Source organism: Callithrix jacchus, chromosome 14 (genome assembly GCF_049354715.1).
Source record: "Callithrix jacchus isolate 240 chromosome 14, calJac240_pri, whole genome shotgun sequence".
NCBI classification, from domain to species: Eukaryota; Metazoa; Chordata; class Mammalia; order Primates; family Cebidae; genus Callithrix; species Callithrix jacchus.
Window position 1 is genome coordinate 45,475,083 of NC_133515.1, and position 17,244 is coordinate 45,492,326.

At 41.6% G+C, this 17,244-nt stretch overlaps 1 protein-coding gene across 2 annotated transcripts in view; it reads right to left on the reverse strand.

The window, feature by feature from the left end:
* Positions 1-8,895: 8,895 nt before the first annotated feature.
* PLEK (pleckstrin) overlaps positions 8,896-17,244 on the reverse strand; it is a 70,901-nt gene continuing 62,552 nt past the window's right edge. For both annotated transcript variants that reach the window (XM_035272403.3, XM_035272402.3), the window contains exons 7-9: positions 13,052-13,135; positions 12,122-12,191; positions 8,896-10,662 (exon numbers count right to left, since the gene is read on the reverse strand). In XM_035272403.3, coding sequence (XP_035128294.1) covers positions 10,526-10,662; positions 12,122-12,191; positions 13,052-13,135 — 291 coding nt within the window. In that variant the 3' untranslated portion in view covers positions 8,896-10,525. The remainder of the gene's footprint in view (positions 10,663-12,121; positions 12,192-13,051; positions 13,136-17,244) is intronic.

Genomic DNA, 17,244 nt, shown 5'->3' on the forward strand with positions numbered 1-17,244 from the left:
GTATTAATCAGGCACTCTCCTAATATTAAGTCTTTAGCTTGACAACCTTCCAAAAGCTGTAAGGCCAGGCCATCATAAGAACTGGAGGGAAGCTTCCTGAAACTCCCTCTGCTGACCGGGGATCTTGCTGCGCTCAGATGCTGCTCCCCTCACCAGAAATGAGGGATGGTGTTTAAATCATGCTGACTTCTCCTGGGCCAGCCCTTGAAGAGTCCTAAGAGCAGGAAAACTCAGCCAAGAAAGTCATGGGCAGCTACTCACACTACAGGGCGCTGTGTCTGCCAAACCCCAGATTCACAGGCTTCTATGTGCAAAGCATGGCTTTATTGGGATAAAACTGACAAACAGTAAACTATATATATTTAAATTGTACAATTTGGCAAGTTTTGATATACATATCTACCTGTAAAAACCATTACCACAATCAAGATATATGGACAAATCTATTCCTCTCAAAAATTTTCTTTTCCCTTTTTAATTACTTCCACCAATTATTCCTCTCTTCTCTCCCCTCATCCTCATGAAAGCAACCGGTGACAGACAAATTCCTAGGTAAACAGGGACAGTTCCCCAGTAAAACCCAACCTTCAAGCCAAAGACTGCCTGAAACCTGAAAAACCAAGCTGCCTGTTCCAGATAGAGTCCATGACCAGAGTGAGGACTCCTATCCCCATCTTACCCTATATCTCTTGATTGGTTCCTTCTGGATGATGCTTTTAACCAATCAAATGGTGCTTTTTCCACCTATGGACCAATCAGCATGGATTCTCCCATTCTAAGGCCATAAAAACCCCAAACTCAGCAACACAGGCAGCCACCCACTCAGGATTGAGTTTTCCTTATGTTGCTCAATAAAATTCTTCTTTGCTTTACTCACTCTCCAGTGTCCATGTATGTCATTCCTTTTGGTTGTGGGACAAGAACCCAGAACCTGCTGAATGGCAGGAGCAAAAAGAGCTACTGGTGCTGCACCCTCCCATTAACCTAACTGCAGGCAGCAGGAACAAATGGGCTCTAACCCTCCTGTTCACCAAGCTGCAGGTGATGGGAATGAATTAGCTGTAACCCTCCTTTCTGCCCACTGAGCTGCAGGCAGTGGGAATAAAAGGATTTGTAACCCACACTCCTGCTCACCAGACTATAGGAGAAAGAGAGCTATGACTCCCAGTTGCCAAGCTAGGGGAGTGAAGATCTGCAACATCTCTTAGGGGCTCAGACCTTGGGACTCCTCCAGGAAGAGCTGTAACACCCCTTGGGGTTCCGCGATTGCTGGCATCTCCAAGTGTTCAGGCATCACCACATTCCCCTTGTCTAGATACTGATGCCCAAGGCAGAAGCCACTTGTGGCACACCCTATTCAGCCATGGGCTGAGTGTGGAGCCACAGTGGGAACAGGACCCCAGCCAGGGAAGGAGCTGAGCCCAGCCTGCTGGGTTGAGCGACAGAGCGAGCCCAGAGGGCCCCAAGCAAGACCTGAGCAGAGGCAAAAGCAGCCACAGAGATTTCTGGTTGGCAAAGCAGCACCAGAGGAATTCTGTAACACCCAGGCAACCACTGATCTGTTTTCTGTCATTATAGACTAGTTTGCATTTTCTAGAAATTTTTATCAAAGACACACAGCATGTACTCTTTTTTATATGGCCTTTCTTACTCAGCATACTTATTTTGCAATTCATCCATGCATGTTGCACATAGTAGCAATAGTTCATTTCTTTTTATTGCTGAGAAGTATACCATTGCATGAACATACAGAATTTATCTATTAACCTTTTGCTTGACATTTAGGTTGTTTCAATTACAAGGAAAGCTGCAATGAACATTAATGTATACTTTCTGTATGGACATAGGCTTTCATTTCTCTTGGATATGTATCTAGGAGTAGAGTGAATCATGTGTGTTTAGCTTTTTAAGAAACTGTCAAGCTGTTCTCCAAAGTGGTTGTACCATTTTACTTTCCCACCAGCACCATATGAGAATTTCAATTCTTTTTTTTTTTTTTTTTTTTTTTATTTTTTATTGGATTATAGGTTTTGGGGTACATGAGCAGAGCATGCAAGACAATTGTGTAGGTACACACATGGCAGTGTGCTTTGCTTTTCTTCTCCCCTTCACCCACATTTGGCATTTCTCCCCAGGCTATCCCTCCCCACCTCCCCCTCCCACTGGCCCTCCCCTTTTCACACTCTTGTCAACACTTGGAGTTGTCAGTCCTTATAATTTTGGACATCCTAATAAGTACACAATAGTATCTCATTATAGTGTTAATTTGCATTTCCCTGAAGACTAATGGCAATGAGCATATTTTCATGTGTTTATTTGCCATTCACATATATTTGGTAAAGCATCCCTCCTTTTTATTATTTTCATATTATTGACAAAACATGACTTTTGATCATACATCAGTTTTTTTCTCTTGGATATATATCTATGAGTAGAGTGAATGGTGTGTGTTTGGCTTTTAAAGAAACTGTCAAGCTGTTCTTCAAAGTGCTTATCATCAGTAGACTTAGGCTTAAAAAGTTTTAAGTGCATACCCACATGTTCAAGTATGTATATATAAATAGACACACACATGCTAATCAGGAAAATGTTTTGTGACATGATATTAGAGAATAAAATCCCCAGAAGCCTCAAAACCAGTATCAGCAGGGCAGAGCTACTTGTGTAGCTGTATCTGACCATAGGGGATTTCCTATGAAGAAAATGAAGAAAAGCCTAGAACCCAATGTCATGGCTGGCTGTGGCCTAAGGGGAAATGTTGCTGCAGCTGATAGGACTTGAGTGGTGGGCACAATATGCCAGGGGTTCCTATGGCAACAAGATAGCTAGCCAAAAAGTGTTGTGAACCAAATAGACTCGTGACAGCCAAGAGCTTAAGTGCATAGATTCAGAAGCCAGGTGGACCTGGATTTGAATCTTTTTCCACTACTGGCCTAGGGCTTTGAGCAAGCTTATCAACCTCATTTTCTTCATTTGTAAAATGGGAATGAAGCTGCCTCACCTTGAAGCTACACTTGGTTGTTGGGCAAGTTAAGTGAGAAATTTGTGTGGTATATAGCAAAGACCCTGGTGCTCATAATGAGCACTAATAAACTCTAGCTGATATAATGAAGGGAAATTTTAAAACGAGAGTGAACAGCATGAATTCTGGGACCAGCCAGAATGGGTTAGAACACTGACTCTTTCTATTCTTAGCTGTGTGATCTGGGACAAATATCTTCACCTTTCTGTGCCACAATAACCTCATCTGTAAAATGGGAATAATATGGTAAAACCTGAGGTTGTTATGAAAGTTAACTGAGGTAGCGTAAAGTACACAGGATGGCGGTAGCAGACAAGATGGACATGCTATGACAGCTCAGTGATCTTTCTAAGCTCACATCAATACACAGGCATATCTTGGAGATAGTACAGGTTCAGTTCCAAACACTGAAATATCAAAATAAAGGGAGTCACACAATTTTTTTGGTTTCCCAGTGCATATAAAAGTTATGTTTACCCTACACTGTAGTCTATGAAGTATATAATAGCATTATGTTTAGGAAAACAATGTACATACCTTCATTTAAAAATACTTTATTGCTAAAAAATACGAACAATCATTTGAGCCTTCAGTGAGTCATAATTTTTTTGCTGGTGGAGAGTCTTACCTCGATGTTGAGGGCCTTGGTCTGGATTAGGCTTTAGCTTAAGGGAATATCATGACTGGTTTGATTTTCTTTTCTTTTTTTTTTTTTTTTTTGAGACGGAGTTTCGCTCTTGTTACCCAGGCTGGAGTGCAATGGCGCAATCTCGGCTCACCGCAACCTCCACCTCCTGGGTTCAGGCAATTCTCCTGCCTCAGCCTCCCGAGTAGCTGGGATTACAGGCACGCACCACCGTGCCCAGCTAATTTTTTGTATTTTTAGTAGAGACGGGGTTTCACCATGTTGACCAGGATGGTCCCGATCTGCTGACCTCGTGATCCACCCGCCTCGGCCTCCCAAAGTGCTGGGATTACAGGCTTGAGCCACCGCGCCCGGCCTTGATTTTCTTTTTTGAGACAGGGTCTCCCTCTGTCACCCAGGCTGGAGTGCAGTGGCACAATCTTGGCTTACTGCAGCTTCGACCTCCCAGGCTGGAGCGATCCTCCCACCTCAGCCTTCCAAGTAGCTGGGACCACAAACTCATGCCACCATGCCCGGCTAATTTTTTTGTATTTTCGGTAGAGATGGGGTTTTGCCTTGTTGTCCAGGCTGGTCTCAAACTCCTGAGCTCAGGCCATAAGCCCACCTTGGCCTCCCAAAATGCTGGGATTACAGGCATGAGCCACTGCGCCCAGCCTGATTTTCTATCCAGACCACTAAAACTTTCTGCATATCAGCAAAAAGCCTGCTTCACTTTCTTATTATTAATGTGTAACCTAGAGCTACACTTTTAATTTTCCCAGAACTTCTCTGAATTCACAACTCGGCTAACTGTCTGGCACGAGAATCCTAGCTTTCAGCCTGTCTCAGCTGTCAACACAGCTTCCTCACTAAGAGTAATCACCTCTAGCGTTTGATTTTAGGTGACAGATATGTGACTCTTTCATTAACTTGAACACTTAGAGGCCATTGTACGGTTATTAATTGTCCTTATTTCAATATTTGAAATTCTGTTTCAGAGAATAGTGAGGTCCGAGGAAAGGGAGAGAGATAGGGAAACAGCCAGTCAGTGGAACAGTCACTGTTTATTGATTAAGTTTGCACACTTAAGTGGGCATGGTTCCTGGTGTCCCAAAACAATAACAATAATAACTTCAAAGATTACTGATCACAGATGACTGTAACAGACATAACAAGCATGAAAAAGTTTGAAATATTGCAAGAATTACCCAAATTGCCACAGAGACGTGAAGTGAGCACGTGCTGTTGAAAAAATGGCGCCGATAGACTTACTCCGTGCAGGATTGCCAGAAACTTTTAATTGGCAAAAAATGCAATCTCTGAGGAGCACAATAAAGCAATATGCAGTAAAACATGGGATGCCGCTACAAGGAGCCTCCTCACGATGACAGTAATTACTTCATTCCAATAGCTGTTGACAGTGCACCGCTATGCACAAGCGCCGAAGTAAGCATTAGAAAGGATGGAAGAAATGGTGAAGCACAAACACTTTTCTGACCCCAAAAAACACAAACCCTAAAACAGACAACATGTTATGTGACTGTTTGTAAATGCCTGGTGCAAATAGATAGTAGAGCAATTCTGTAGCAGTGGGTCTATTATGGAAGTGGGGGAAAGTACAGTGAATAACAGGGAGGGCTAAGCCTTCAAGAAAAAAGAAGAATGAAAGAAACAGAGCGCTGGAGCAGAGAATGTTCTAGGCCATGGGGTTGCATAGGCAAGACAAGGTTGCAAAAGCTGATAATCCTCCAAGGACCATCGAGAGGCCAGTATGTCTGGAGTGAAAGGAAAGCAGAGGGAAAGGGAAGTCAGGGCCAGTTTGTGAAGGGCCTTACATGCTAGGCTGTTGCATCAGTGTCTGAACTGTAAGCAGTGGAGAGTCAAGCAATTCATTGGTAGTTTTTAACTTTAATTTTGGTAAAAATTACTGATGTATTTTTTTTAAAAGCAGCAGTGCAAGTATATAGACCCAACCACATGCATGGGAAATCAGAATCCCTGAAGTTGGGCCTCAGGCATATGTTCCATGAAAAAAATTGCCCTGGTAATTGTGACATAAACCAAAAGTTGCAAGCCACTGCTAGAGTGATTGCCACTAGTGCCTTCCACAGCAGAGGGGTCAGAGGAAAGGAAACGAGAAGTCGCTGAGTGACTTACAGATATTATTTCACTTAGTCCTAACAACAACACTATCAGAAGAATATTATTTTTAATTATTTTTATTTTAGATACAAAGAAGCTGATACTCAAAAGATGTCACAAATGCAGTCAAACCAGGGATTCAGTCTGAGGCTCCAGGCTCCAAGACCACTGCCTTTCCCACTCTGTCACTTGGCCTCCCATGAACAGCCCAGTGCATTTTCCCCTTCAAACTTACTGAAGCTCAAATTAAGTCGCAAATGTGGTGTTAAAAAACTCTCCTCTCCTCGCATCCTCTTTTCTCTCCCTCAGTGACAGCTAAATTTTACCTTCCCTTTACCCTGAAACTGACCAAAACCACTGAGGGCTATAATTACACTGTTTATTTTTTTAAAGCAGCTAAATAAACTTCCTCATAACTTTGTTTCTCTTTCTTCTACCCTTTCCTCTATGACATTTCCCAATACACCCTGCAGTTCTCAAATTCCTTATTCAGAAAGGAACACACAATAAAATCTGAAATATTAAGGAATCACTTTGGTGATTTTCTTTTTACCCTAAGGCTGATGAGGACTGTGTGTCAGGCTTTACACAACATCCAAAAGAAATGATGTTGACACACTGTTTAGCTTGCTACGAACAAACATGAAGAGACTGGGGTTTTGTTTGTCTGTTTGTTTTTTAGTGATAGGGTCTAACTATGTTGCATGAGCTGGAGTGCAGTGTCTATTCATAGGCATGATGGTTGCGTACTACAGCCTTGAACTTCTGGTCTCAAGGGATCCATCTATCTCAGCCTCTCAAGTAGCTGACAAGGATATACCACCTCATCTGGCTCACTGTTGCTATTTTAACCCAAGCAAGTTCCTCATTCTGCTTTTCTAAACCATTCTCTGTGTGTAGAATTTTAGCCACTGTGTGTGTGTATGTTTCTGTGTGTATCTACAAGAGACACTTAATATCTCTCCTTAACTCAGTACTGTATTTTCAACCATGTGTAAGATTCTCACCTTACATTCCTAATTATATTTTTCCCAAGGGATGTTAAAATTTTCAGATTGAATTCTTAATTTTTCTGACTATGGGAAGTAGAAAAGTTCCTCTTCAAAGTTTTCTTTCTTGTTAAAGAATAATAATAAATGTTAGAAATAATAGTCTCTTTTAAAGGCTTTCTTCGAAACCTTCTTGCTTTTTACTCATGACTCTTTGTTAAGCTTTATCCTATGTAGCTGTTAGATATAAAGGAATAAGTACATTCCATGTCCTTGTACTTTAAACAAGATATTTGTGTTAGACATGCTCACAGGCAGGTAGCACATTCTGTGTCCTTGTACTTTAACCAAGATATCTGTGCTAGATGTGCTCACAGAGCTGTCCCAGCTCACAGCCTATGCGCCTTCCTTATTTGGACTTCCTTTTGTTCTCCATTGCTTTTACCTGTTTAGAAAAGTTTTAAGTTGTTAGCCAATCAGGTTTTAGTTTAGATTGTGAGTTCTGGCTCCAACCAACAGAGATCAGACACAGCAGTAAGGACAACCCAAAAGGATAAGGATATGTATGTCTGCTTTTCCTTTTTTCATTGTACTCTTGTAATCAAGATCTTGTAAATTAAAAATCAGTGATACAGCATGTCCATATATTTTGGCAAGATGACTAACAGGAGCACCCTTTCTGCAGAAAGTAAAATTGCCTTGCTGAGAGATTCTTTGTCTCAGTGCTGATTTTTCTTTGTGGCACCAAGCATCTGTTCCAAAGGTGACTTATGATCAGTCACATGATACAAAAGACATTTTCCTCTCTTACACCTACTTTATTAATTGCTCCACAGTTGATTATAATTTGTTTTCTTCCTTCTTCAAACTAGAATCCTGAGTAAATGCTAACCACCCTTTCTTTTCTTTCTTTTTTTTTTTTTTTGAGACGGAGTCTCACTCTGTCACCCAGGCTGGAGTGCAGTGGCATGATCTCAGTTTACTGCAACTTCTGACTCCCAGGTTCAAGCTTCAGCCTCCTGAGTAGCTGGGATTAGAGGCATGCAACACTACACTCAGCTAATTTTGCATTTTTAGTAGAGACAGGATTTAACCATGTTGGTCAGGCTGGTCTCGAACTCCTGACCTTGTGATCCTCTCACCTTGGCCTCCCAAAGTATTGGGACATGAGCCACTATGGCCAGCCTCTAACCACCCTTTCTTTTCAGCTTTAAGTGTTCTTCAAATGCAATTTGCAGTTTGTGTACACCTTCCTCCACATCACTGGGGGTAAAGTCTGTCACTCTGAGGTTCAAACCCATGTGGATTATCCTAGTACTATGTCTGAGAGGGTCTAAGCTTGATTTCTTAGCCAAAGAGGTTCAGACATAAACATCTATACCTATCCTTTAAATATCCACTTTGACAAGTGACAATTTCATTCTACCAGGAAGAGTCAATTGTCCATGTTAGGAAGCCTTGATGATGCTCTCCATACTCATCAGGCCACTGTGTATAAACATGCAACCTGTGTAATGCAAGCCCCAGGGGGCAACAGTTAACTAGACTACAATGTGAATATTGCCCTCTGGACTTCTGCAATACATATTCTGCTCAACCACACCTGGCAGCCCTTCAGTAGGAATCTTCTTTTCTCCTAATGTTAATAGTTTTTATCTCTTTAGTGGATTCTTTTTCTTGCCTAACCACTGTAATCAAGATCTTGTAAATTAAAAATCAGTGGTACAGACTGTCCATATATTTTCCTATTTCTTAAGCCTACTTTCTTAAGAAAGTAAAGATACTCTTTTCCTATATTTTTATTACCCCTTAGAATAGATTTTAGTTAAAAAAAAATAAAGCTATTGAGATGATGAAAAATAAAAGGTAGTGTTATCCTCAGGAAATAAAAGTGAGCTGTAAGAAAGGAGACTTATTTCTTTGTTTTGTTTTGTTTTGTTTTGTTTTGTTTTGTTTTGTTTTAGTAGAGATGCGGTTTCACCATGTTGGCCAGGCTGATCTCAAGTGATCCACCCGCCTCAGCTTCTCAAAGTGCTGAGATTACAGGTGTGAGCCACAGTGTCCAGCCAGAAGGGAGATTATCAGTGGGAGGCAAAACAGAGTCATCACACCAAAAATTCATTAAACAGAGTAATATATTTATTTCAAAACATTAAGTTGACTTCCTTTTAATAAATATTTTAACACTGAGTATAGAAGAACTTGTGCATATTCCATAAAGACAATTTATTTAAAAATCAGAGAAAAAGTTCTTTACCTCTAGGCTATTGATTTAAAAAATCTGGAAGTAGGAACAGCCTCAGGAATGTTACAGGGGAATTGAAGGAGGGCAAGAGAGGAGTTGATAAAATCAGGAAAAGTGTTCTACTCTCCTTTTCTTCCCGGGGCCTTAAAATTAAAACTCTGGAATGGAAAAATATGTTTTCACATACATCTCTGGTTCAAGGGGTGCTGTCTTTCTCAATTTTGGAAAAGAATCACTAGTTAGTGGTCAGGGTCAAAAATTGCAAACAAGTTCCCAATTTCAGTCTAGGTTAGCTCACTCTGGTTACTCATAGGGTCATGACACCCTCAGAACTCAAGCAGGAGCTGCTACTCCTTGTGCTTAAAGCTCAGGCACAAACACAATATCATTCTGGAGAACTGAAGGTGCTGTGCGATGTTAACAGCTCCTCTCAGAAGTTCTGTGTGGCTCAGAGTCCTTTCAGTGCAGTTGTGATATTAACCCCTCCCAGCAGTGGAAGGGCCAGTAGTTTAGCCCCTCCACTTCCTGCAGCTGCGGTGAGACACACTCACCAGACAGTTGCCCAGGACACTTACCCATGGTGGGGAACCCATCTGGCCACTTTTTTTTTCTGTAAACCTCAAATGAAACAGACTCTCACAGATGTGGAGGTTCTCTCTAATTGTAATAAATGTTAGAGAAATGCTCCAGAAAGGAACAAAAGGAGACCCTCTCAGATCATCCTCAAATCAGAGTGGAATAGGGCTTCTCTGGGTGGCTTCAGGGCACAGAAAGGACCCTCAGCTACTCCTGACCTCCCCGGGTCTCTTTCCAGAAGACACAACTTTCCAGGCTGTGAAAAGTAATAGAAGGCAAAACCCTCAAAGCCACCACTGCTCATGGGACATTTTTGAGTAGGACGAGGAAGACAGAGAGAGCTCTCCTTCATTTGGTTACAGGATCTCAAGCCAAGAGCAAGTAGAAGATGACTAAAGAGAACAAAAGAGGTTTCTTTCTGGCACTATACCACAGATCAGCAACAGTTTCACACAGTGTCAGAGGGAAGTGCTGGCTCAGGTTCTGGTACATTTGAAGACAGCTGAAGGCCAAGACTTAGCCAAGGAAGGACACCAGCAGAACAACTAGATACACTTTCACTTCTGCAAGTGTTAGAATCACAGGGAAGTTTTTTTAATTTTTATTTTTTAAGTTATGGGGGACCTCCAGAATCTGCTAGTTGAATTTCTTCATTTTCCAGAAGCAGCCCTGAGGCCTAGGAGAGGGCGAGCAGACTACTGAGGCTGCACAGCTTGTTCTATCTGCATAGGGGCTACAGAGAGGGACAAAGGGGCTACCAGGGAACCTTGTACACCATGCGGCGAGTTACGTTCAGAATCCCCTGCAGATGAAAACTTCCCACCCCTCGGCCCTTTCCTGTTGATTTGTCACAGAAATGGACAGGTCCTGGGCTGAGCTTGTCCATGAGCTTCCCTCAGGAGGGGATGAGGAGTGCAGATGTGTCTTTACTTCCCAGTTCGGGAGGCCACCTGAATGGCTTTGATCCACTCTGTACGCTCCTTGGGGGTGGCTGCTTGCAAGAAATAGTGCACTTCATCTGCTGTGATGATCTCAAAAAGGTTCTCTTCCTCACTCTTTCTGCCTGGGGAAAAAGAAGGGAAATGGCAGCACGCACAGGAAAGACCACTTGGTCTACCCTCCTGTGCAAGCCATGAAATCTCTTTTCTTAGTGTTCTAAGGAAATTATGTGGCTTGTAAACATACAAACAATGTATGATTACAGAATAATTCATTGCACAATTCTATATATAGTATTGATACAGTAGATACATAGTATGGTTGTGTGTATATATATATATATTTTTTTTTTAAGAAACAGGTAAAACACTCAAAGAGAAACATTTTCTTTCATAGTTTACAGGTTTATAGAAACTAAATTTCTCACCTTTGTACAGCAACAGTGTTTAATGAGTAACCTCTAATAGTTTCTAATGGGTACCATTCCTCTGCTCATAATCAAAACCAAGGGTTGCTCTTGATAATCTATCTACCTGTCTTTCTATCAATATAGATTTATGTTTATAATGTATGTGTATATGTATAGGTTTAAATACATACACAAAGCAGACCTACCACCAGTACCACAAGTATAGTCTGAACTGTTTTTTATCCAGGGCCAAGTCAGAGCTCTGCGGAAGACTAAAAGGCAATAACCTGGCCAACACTGTGACAAGACTTAAAACATCACAAACCAAATAAAAACAAACATGCTTCCTGCCCTGAAACCAAAGTACAATTCTAGGTGGTGGGGGTGGAGGTGGGCAAATTCAGGCATAGCAAAACTCTAGGCATTTGCAGTTCATATGTTTTCCTGTCAGCCTTGATCATACTACAAACTGAAAATGGCAGGACAAAACCAGGGTTTGGGATGTCAAAACCACATCTCCCCAGTGATGCCATTTGTCCTCAGCACCTGAGAAGCTGAACTATACCCATATGGTTATTCCATGTACTAAATCACAGCCTTGTGGTCTGGGGTCCTCTAGTGCAACCCCCTCATTGCTCTTCTTCTAAGCCATTTTGAAGTGGAATTTTCCCAGCATTGCTCATGGACTTGCTCAAGGCATCCACAAAAGCCATCCAACTCCCCTAGGCCTGGAAAGCCTAGAGAGCAGTTGGGGGACAAAAAATAACTCTTGATTTCTCCAAGGTTTTCAGACAGTAAATTCATTCCTGCTTTTTTTTTTTAAATAGAGTATTGTTCTGTCACTCAGGGTGGAGTGCAGTGGCACAATCTTGGCTCACTGAAACCTGCCAAATTCAAGCAATTCACAGGCACATGGCACCATGCCCAGTTAATTTTTGTATTTTTAGTAGAGACGAGGTTTCACCATGTTGGCCAGGCTAGTCTTGAACTCCTGACCACAAGTGATCTACCCACCTTGGCCTCTCAACATGCTGGGATTACAGACGTGAGCCACCATGCCTGACCTATTCATGGTTATCCTGATTAATTGATTGATTAATGTTGACCCAGGAGGTCCAGGTATGGAAGGGGAGTCTGAGCACACACATCTCTCTCACACAAAAATTCATCTTACCATCTGAGTTGCTCTCTACTGAAGTCACCACACAGCCTCTCAAGTGAATTGCTCCCAGGGGATCTTCTCCCTAAAGAAGAAAGGACTTGTTCATTATATTTCCAAAATACAGCGTATCATAGACCTCATCCTGTTGGTGAAAAAGCCAGACTCACTCTTGCATAGATCAGGGCCCCCAGAGTAAGTAAGAGCAGAAGGAGACTAAAGAAAACTCTTTCCAGATCTAGGGTTCTTCCAGATCCTCCACACCCAGCTTTGGTGGGGCCAGGAGGCTGGATGAGAAAATGCAAGTCAATCTGGACTTCAGTCTGAAGAAAAGCAGCAGGGGGGGTAGAGAGGCTCAGGTCACCATATCCCACTAGAGAAGAGCTACATGTTTCCAGAGCTCTTTGGTCCCATGCACCTGATGCAGCAATACACCCATCAAGGGGGAGTCAAAGAGCCCAGTGCTGCAAGCAGAAGCTGAGCACCCAACCCAGAGTTGTCTTCATGCTTTAAGGGTGGTTCATTTTATGGTGGAAAAAGCCCTCTTTGACAATTAATGGCCCAAATTACTGGACTTAAACAGTGCCCTCATCCAAGGTGACCTAGATGAGGGATTATTACGTTTATGCATATTAAACCATGGACTGATTGAATTCCCCTGAAAATATCAGATTGGGGAAAAAAATTATGCTGAGTTGACCAAATAAATTATAATATAGTGAGATTTGGTCCATCCCTAAGCTTATGCTGACCTCAGAGGCCCAAAGTCTCAGAGCTTTGAATTGAAAGGGGATAGAAAAAGATAGAGGAGAATAGGAGAAAAAAAAGTGGGCCAGTGAAGAGAAAAAGGGGATATCAACGAGCAGAGAAGAGGAATGGGAAGCCCAGATTGTAAATGCAATGGTTTTATTTATTTGAATGGGTTTATCAACCACAGGATCTCACCCCAGCAGGGTCATAGTAGTGCAGGTAGGCAGGGTCTTCTCTCAGGATGAACTTCCTCACTTTCCAGTTTTTCCTCCTATGCCCCTGTATCCAGGATCGACATTAAAAGAAAGGAATGATGAGTTTCCAGCATCACTCAGTACATACAATACCTACAGAATAAGTCTTTGCTGAATTGAGAAAAGAAAGAAAAATTGAAATACTAACTCCAGGATAACAATATCCCAGCCTAGGTTTTTGTCAGGGAGATGGCGCGAAAGCCAATTAATAAGTTGGAAGTTATTAGATGAAATAGGTGGATTAAATTATTTCTAATTATTGTCTTCCAGCTTTAGTGTGATATAAGGCAGTACTAAGTACGATGTACTATGTTAGGTAATGTAGGCAGAATAAGGAGGCTTAAGATGCCCTGATCTTTAAAGAGTTTATGACCTATGTAGAAATATAAAGTAGCAAATGCCTAAGTCAAATAGTTGGTTTAAATAATGGATTTCCAAGGCATTAAATGAGGAATATATAATTGTTGGCTTTGGATATCAAAGAAAGCCTCATAAAGACCTGCACTTATCCATAAAGGACACAGGATTTAGATGGGCAAGACAAAGGTGGGCGGGAGGACAATTGGCAACACAAGAGCAGAAGTGGGAATGCAAGAGATATACTCAGGTGTTGACAAATAAGACCATTCTGGCTAGAATGTAGGCTTTGTGAAGAGTAGCAGAGGCAAGGTGGGAAAAGTGGACAGGGATTTAATACAAATAAAAGGCTGGGTTTGTTGCTGATGGCTTTTGAGTAGGAAGTGAAAGGATTACCATTACATTTTAAGAAGATTAATATGGTGACGAAGTGCAGGATAGACCAGTCAGCTAGATTAAAGGAAAGCCAGGGAAAAGATGTTAAGTAAAAAGGAATTTATTAGGGAAGGATTACAACAATCCAGGCATAAAATTATTAGAAACTAAATCTTAGATAGCAGCAGTGGAATGAAATTGTGTGTTCCTGTAACAGACATGAGGAAAAAGGAAGAAGAGGAAGGAAGAGGAGGAGGAGGTGATGGAGGAGGAGGAGGAGGAGGAAAGGAAGAAAGAAGAAGAAAGAAGGTGATGACTTGGTCTTTCCCAATAGAATTAAACATTGACATTGTCTAGACTTTTTTGGTCGAGACATTGTCTAGTTTTAAGGGTGGGATTTGTGTCTTGCTTGTCTTTGTTCCCCAGCGCCACACTGCCTAGCACACAGCAGCTGCTTCATATCTGTACTTGCCATGAGTTACCAAGTTATTTCCATTAGTGTATAGCAGATTTTAAAATGTCATGGTAAACCTGACTCTATGATTTCCCACAGGGAATTCAAATGAATTAACTCCAGAAGCCAAAAATAATATTAGATTAAAAGATATGTAGTTTCTATCTTGCCAATACAAGAAATATTATTTGTAATTTCTAAAGCACCACATATTGGCAAGCATGTATACAAATTTTCCAACATTTTTCATTGTACTTGTACTGAAAGCAATAAAACCTGTGCAGTTTTAGCAAACAGTGCCTCCTTCATAAATCCAGAGGAGTTTCAAGAAAGCTTTCAGAAATGGGCCTAAGTTTTTTGGCCAAACATTTGGTGAAGAAACTCATTTCCAAAGAACTTTCTACTTCCTGAAGGATGGAGCTGGAACCCCTGTAGAGTCATATGCAAGGACAGAAAATATTTCTACCTGCTGTATCATGTCCAAAATGGCTTTTGCAAAGCATAGACTTCCAAAAGTGTACATTCCTGCTTGTCACCTTAACTAATGTTGCCCTTCAAAATAACAACACTCAGGTTGCCCCCCCACACACCATTTCCTCTTCACTAACAGACCCACATACTGTCTTATGCAATTCTGGGCAATCACCAACTTACTATGAGTCAATGGAAGAGGGAGGTAACAAGAAGTTGTGAAATCAACCAGTGCTGCCCAACCATCATATTCCCTTTAATCCCTCAATGACATCACAGTGTGGTGTGCTGAAGCGGTGAAGGTTAGTAGGTACATGTCTGGTCATCTTCCACTTAATGAGCATTTTCTAAGGAATATTAAGAACTACATGCATGCCTCAGGTTTCTAAGAACTGTTGCTGAACTGTCAAAGTCATCTACTTATATTTGACTTAATTCCCTCCACAAGTGTTCATTGCCTATTAAAGATCAAGAATGACGCTGAACTCTGCAGCAGATACAAGAAAAACATTTATAACACATTGTCCCTCTCCCTCAAGGAATTTACATGTAGTTGAGAATTAAACAAGCAGATACTTTATTCATAGCCAAAACAGAAAGAATTATATAAAAAGGGATCATATTGAATATAATCCAAGATCATTCATCCTAAAACTTGCTGCCAAGAAATAGGATTATTTCTTCTGGGATGAGAAAAGTGGAAATAATAGGGTAGGGGTGATGGCCTCCAGTTGGCCACAGCTATTTCTCATCTGTGAGGTGTGGAGCAAGTTGTCCTTCTTCATTATATTAAGCCTTCTATGAGGTTAATCCTGGCTAACTCCCAGCAGCGGACACAAGGGAGGTTTACTTTTAGAACTTTAAGAAAAAGTTTTTTAAATTCTTAAAATTCCCTTGGGTGATTTTGATGTAAACCACAGTTAAGTTAGTAACCACTGAGCTAAGAGATTGGAAACATTAAGGGGAAGTGTCAATTTAAATTAAAGAGGTTTTTGCTCCTCACCCCCTGAAAAAAAAAGTTCAGAGCAAAGAATATTATAAAAGAACAAAATTCCTGAATGCACATAGATGTCTGTTTTCTTCACATAAAAAGGAAGTTTCTAAGAAAGTCTATTTAACTTGTATATTGATAATAGAATAGATTAGCTCTTAAGAAAAAGGTTGACTCAGTGGTTCTCAGCCTTGCCTGCACGTCAGAATCACTTGGGAACTGTAAAAATCCAGAGACTGATTTAATTGGCCTGGCGTGCAGTTTTAACAGTTCCCTGGGAGATTCAAATGTGCACCAGCTGAGCTAGCTGAGCTAAATTGTACCTATCAAAGGCCAGGCAAAGGAAAACACATAAGTAAGTTCAATCCTTGTCCCTATTGTATTCAAAACACATGCAGGCACCCATTACCACACACAATTTTTGGCCATCCCAGGACACCTACTGGGCCGCTTCACTACGACATGACTCCAGTCCAGTCCCAACTTTACCCTTTGTTAACCTTCATCCTTGGCTTTCCAAGAGCTCCATTCTAGACTAGGGCTTGTCCAGTCAACTAATTCAAGAAATAGCTAATAAACAGATAGAATTATGGAAAAAACCAACAAAATAAGAAAACTCCCTCCCAAGTTACTCTGCTTAATGGCCACATTCCAGCACCTACAACTGAAGATCCAGGAACATAGGAATGTTTGGCAGAACCAACGGAAAGCAGCAGCAGGCAAACTCTGTCCACGGGCAAACGCCCAAGCCTCCCCTCGATAAGGCTGGCCCTGCCCTATGCCTTTCCTTTACGCTAACCGGTTGGTCACCCTATATAAAAAGATATTATAATAGTCCATGAATTCTTTATAAATCCTTGCCATATATTTCTTAGGACAGTGTTCTCTTAAAACCTGATATGAAGGTAAGTTTTCCATTCTAATGTCCCACTTCCCCCAGTGAAACTCAAGATTCATACCTATACCTACTCTCAGCTAGCACAGCCCAAAGTTTCTCTTTGTAAATGTAAATATAGGCTCTTCTCCGGTTCTTCCCTCCTTGCCATTCCATTAATCACTAAGATGTATACTCAGGGTCCTAACATGAAGTCAAATCCCCCGGTCCCATGGAGCCTAGAGACAATACATGAAAATCTCCTGATGACAACCGATTCTCTCCATGATATACCTAGCAGACAATTCACAGTGCAGCCAGGAAGGCAAGACATTGGCCCTGTAAAGCCGCCTTGGCCTCTGCGACGCCTTGTACTGGTATCAACTAGCTTCCCCCTGAACGTTCTCATGTCTTCCTGCAACTTCCTCCACCAAGTGCTGGCCCTGGCTTCCTCAGTCATCTCCGCCCCTGTCCATCTCTTACCTGTTGGCATCATATGCCTTGGCACCTGGTAACTGACTAGAGCTCTTCAGCACTCCCCAGCCCTTGCCTCCAAGACTGATGGTGGCCTGTACCTGTGGACACCTGGACATCCCGCCAGGACTCGGTCTA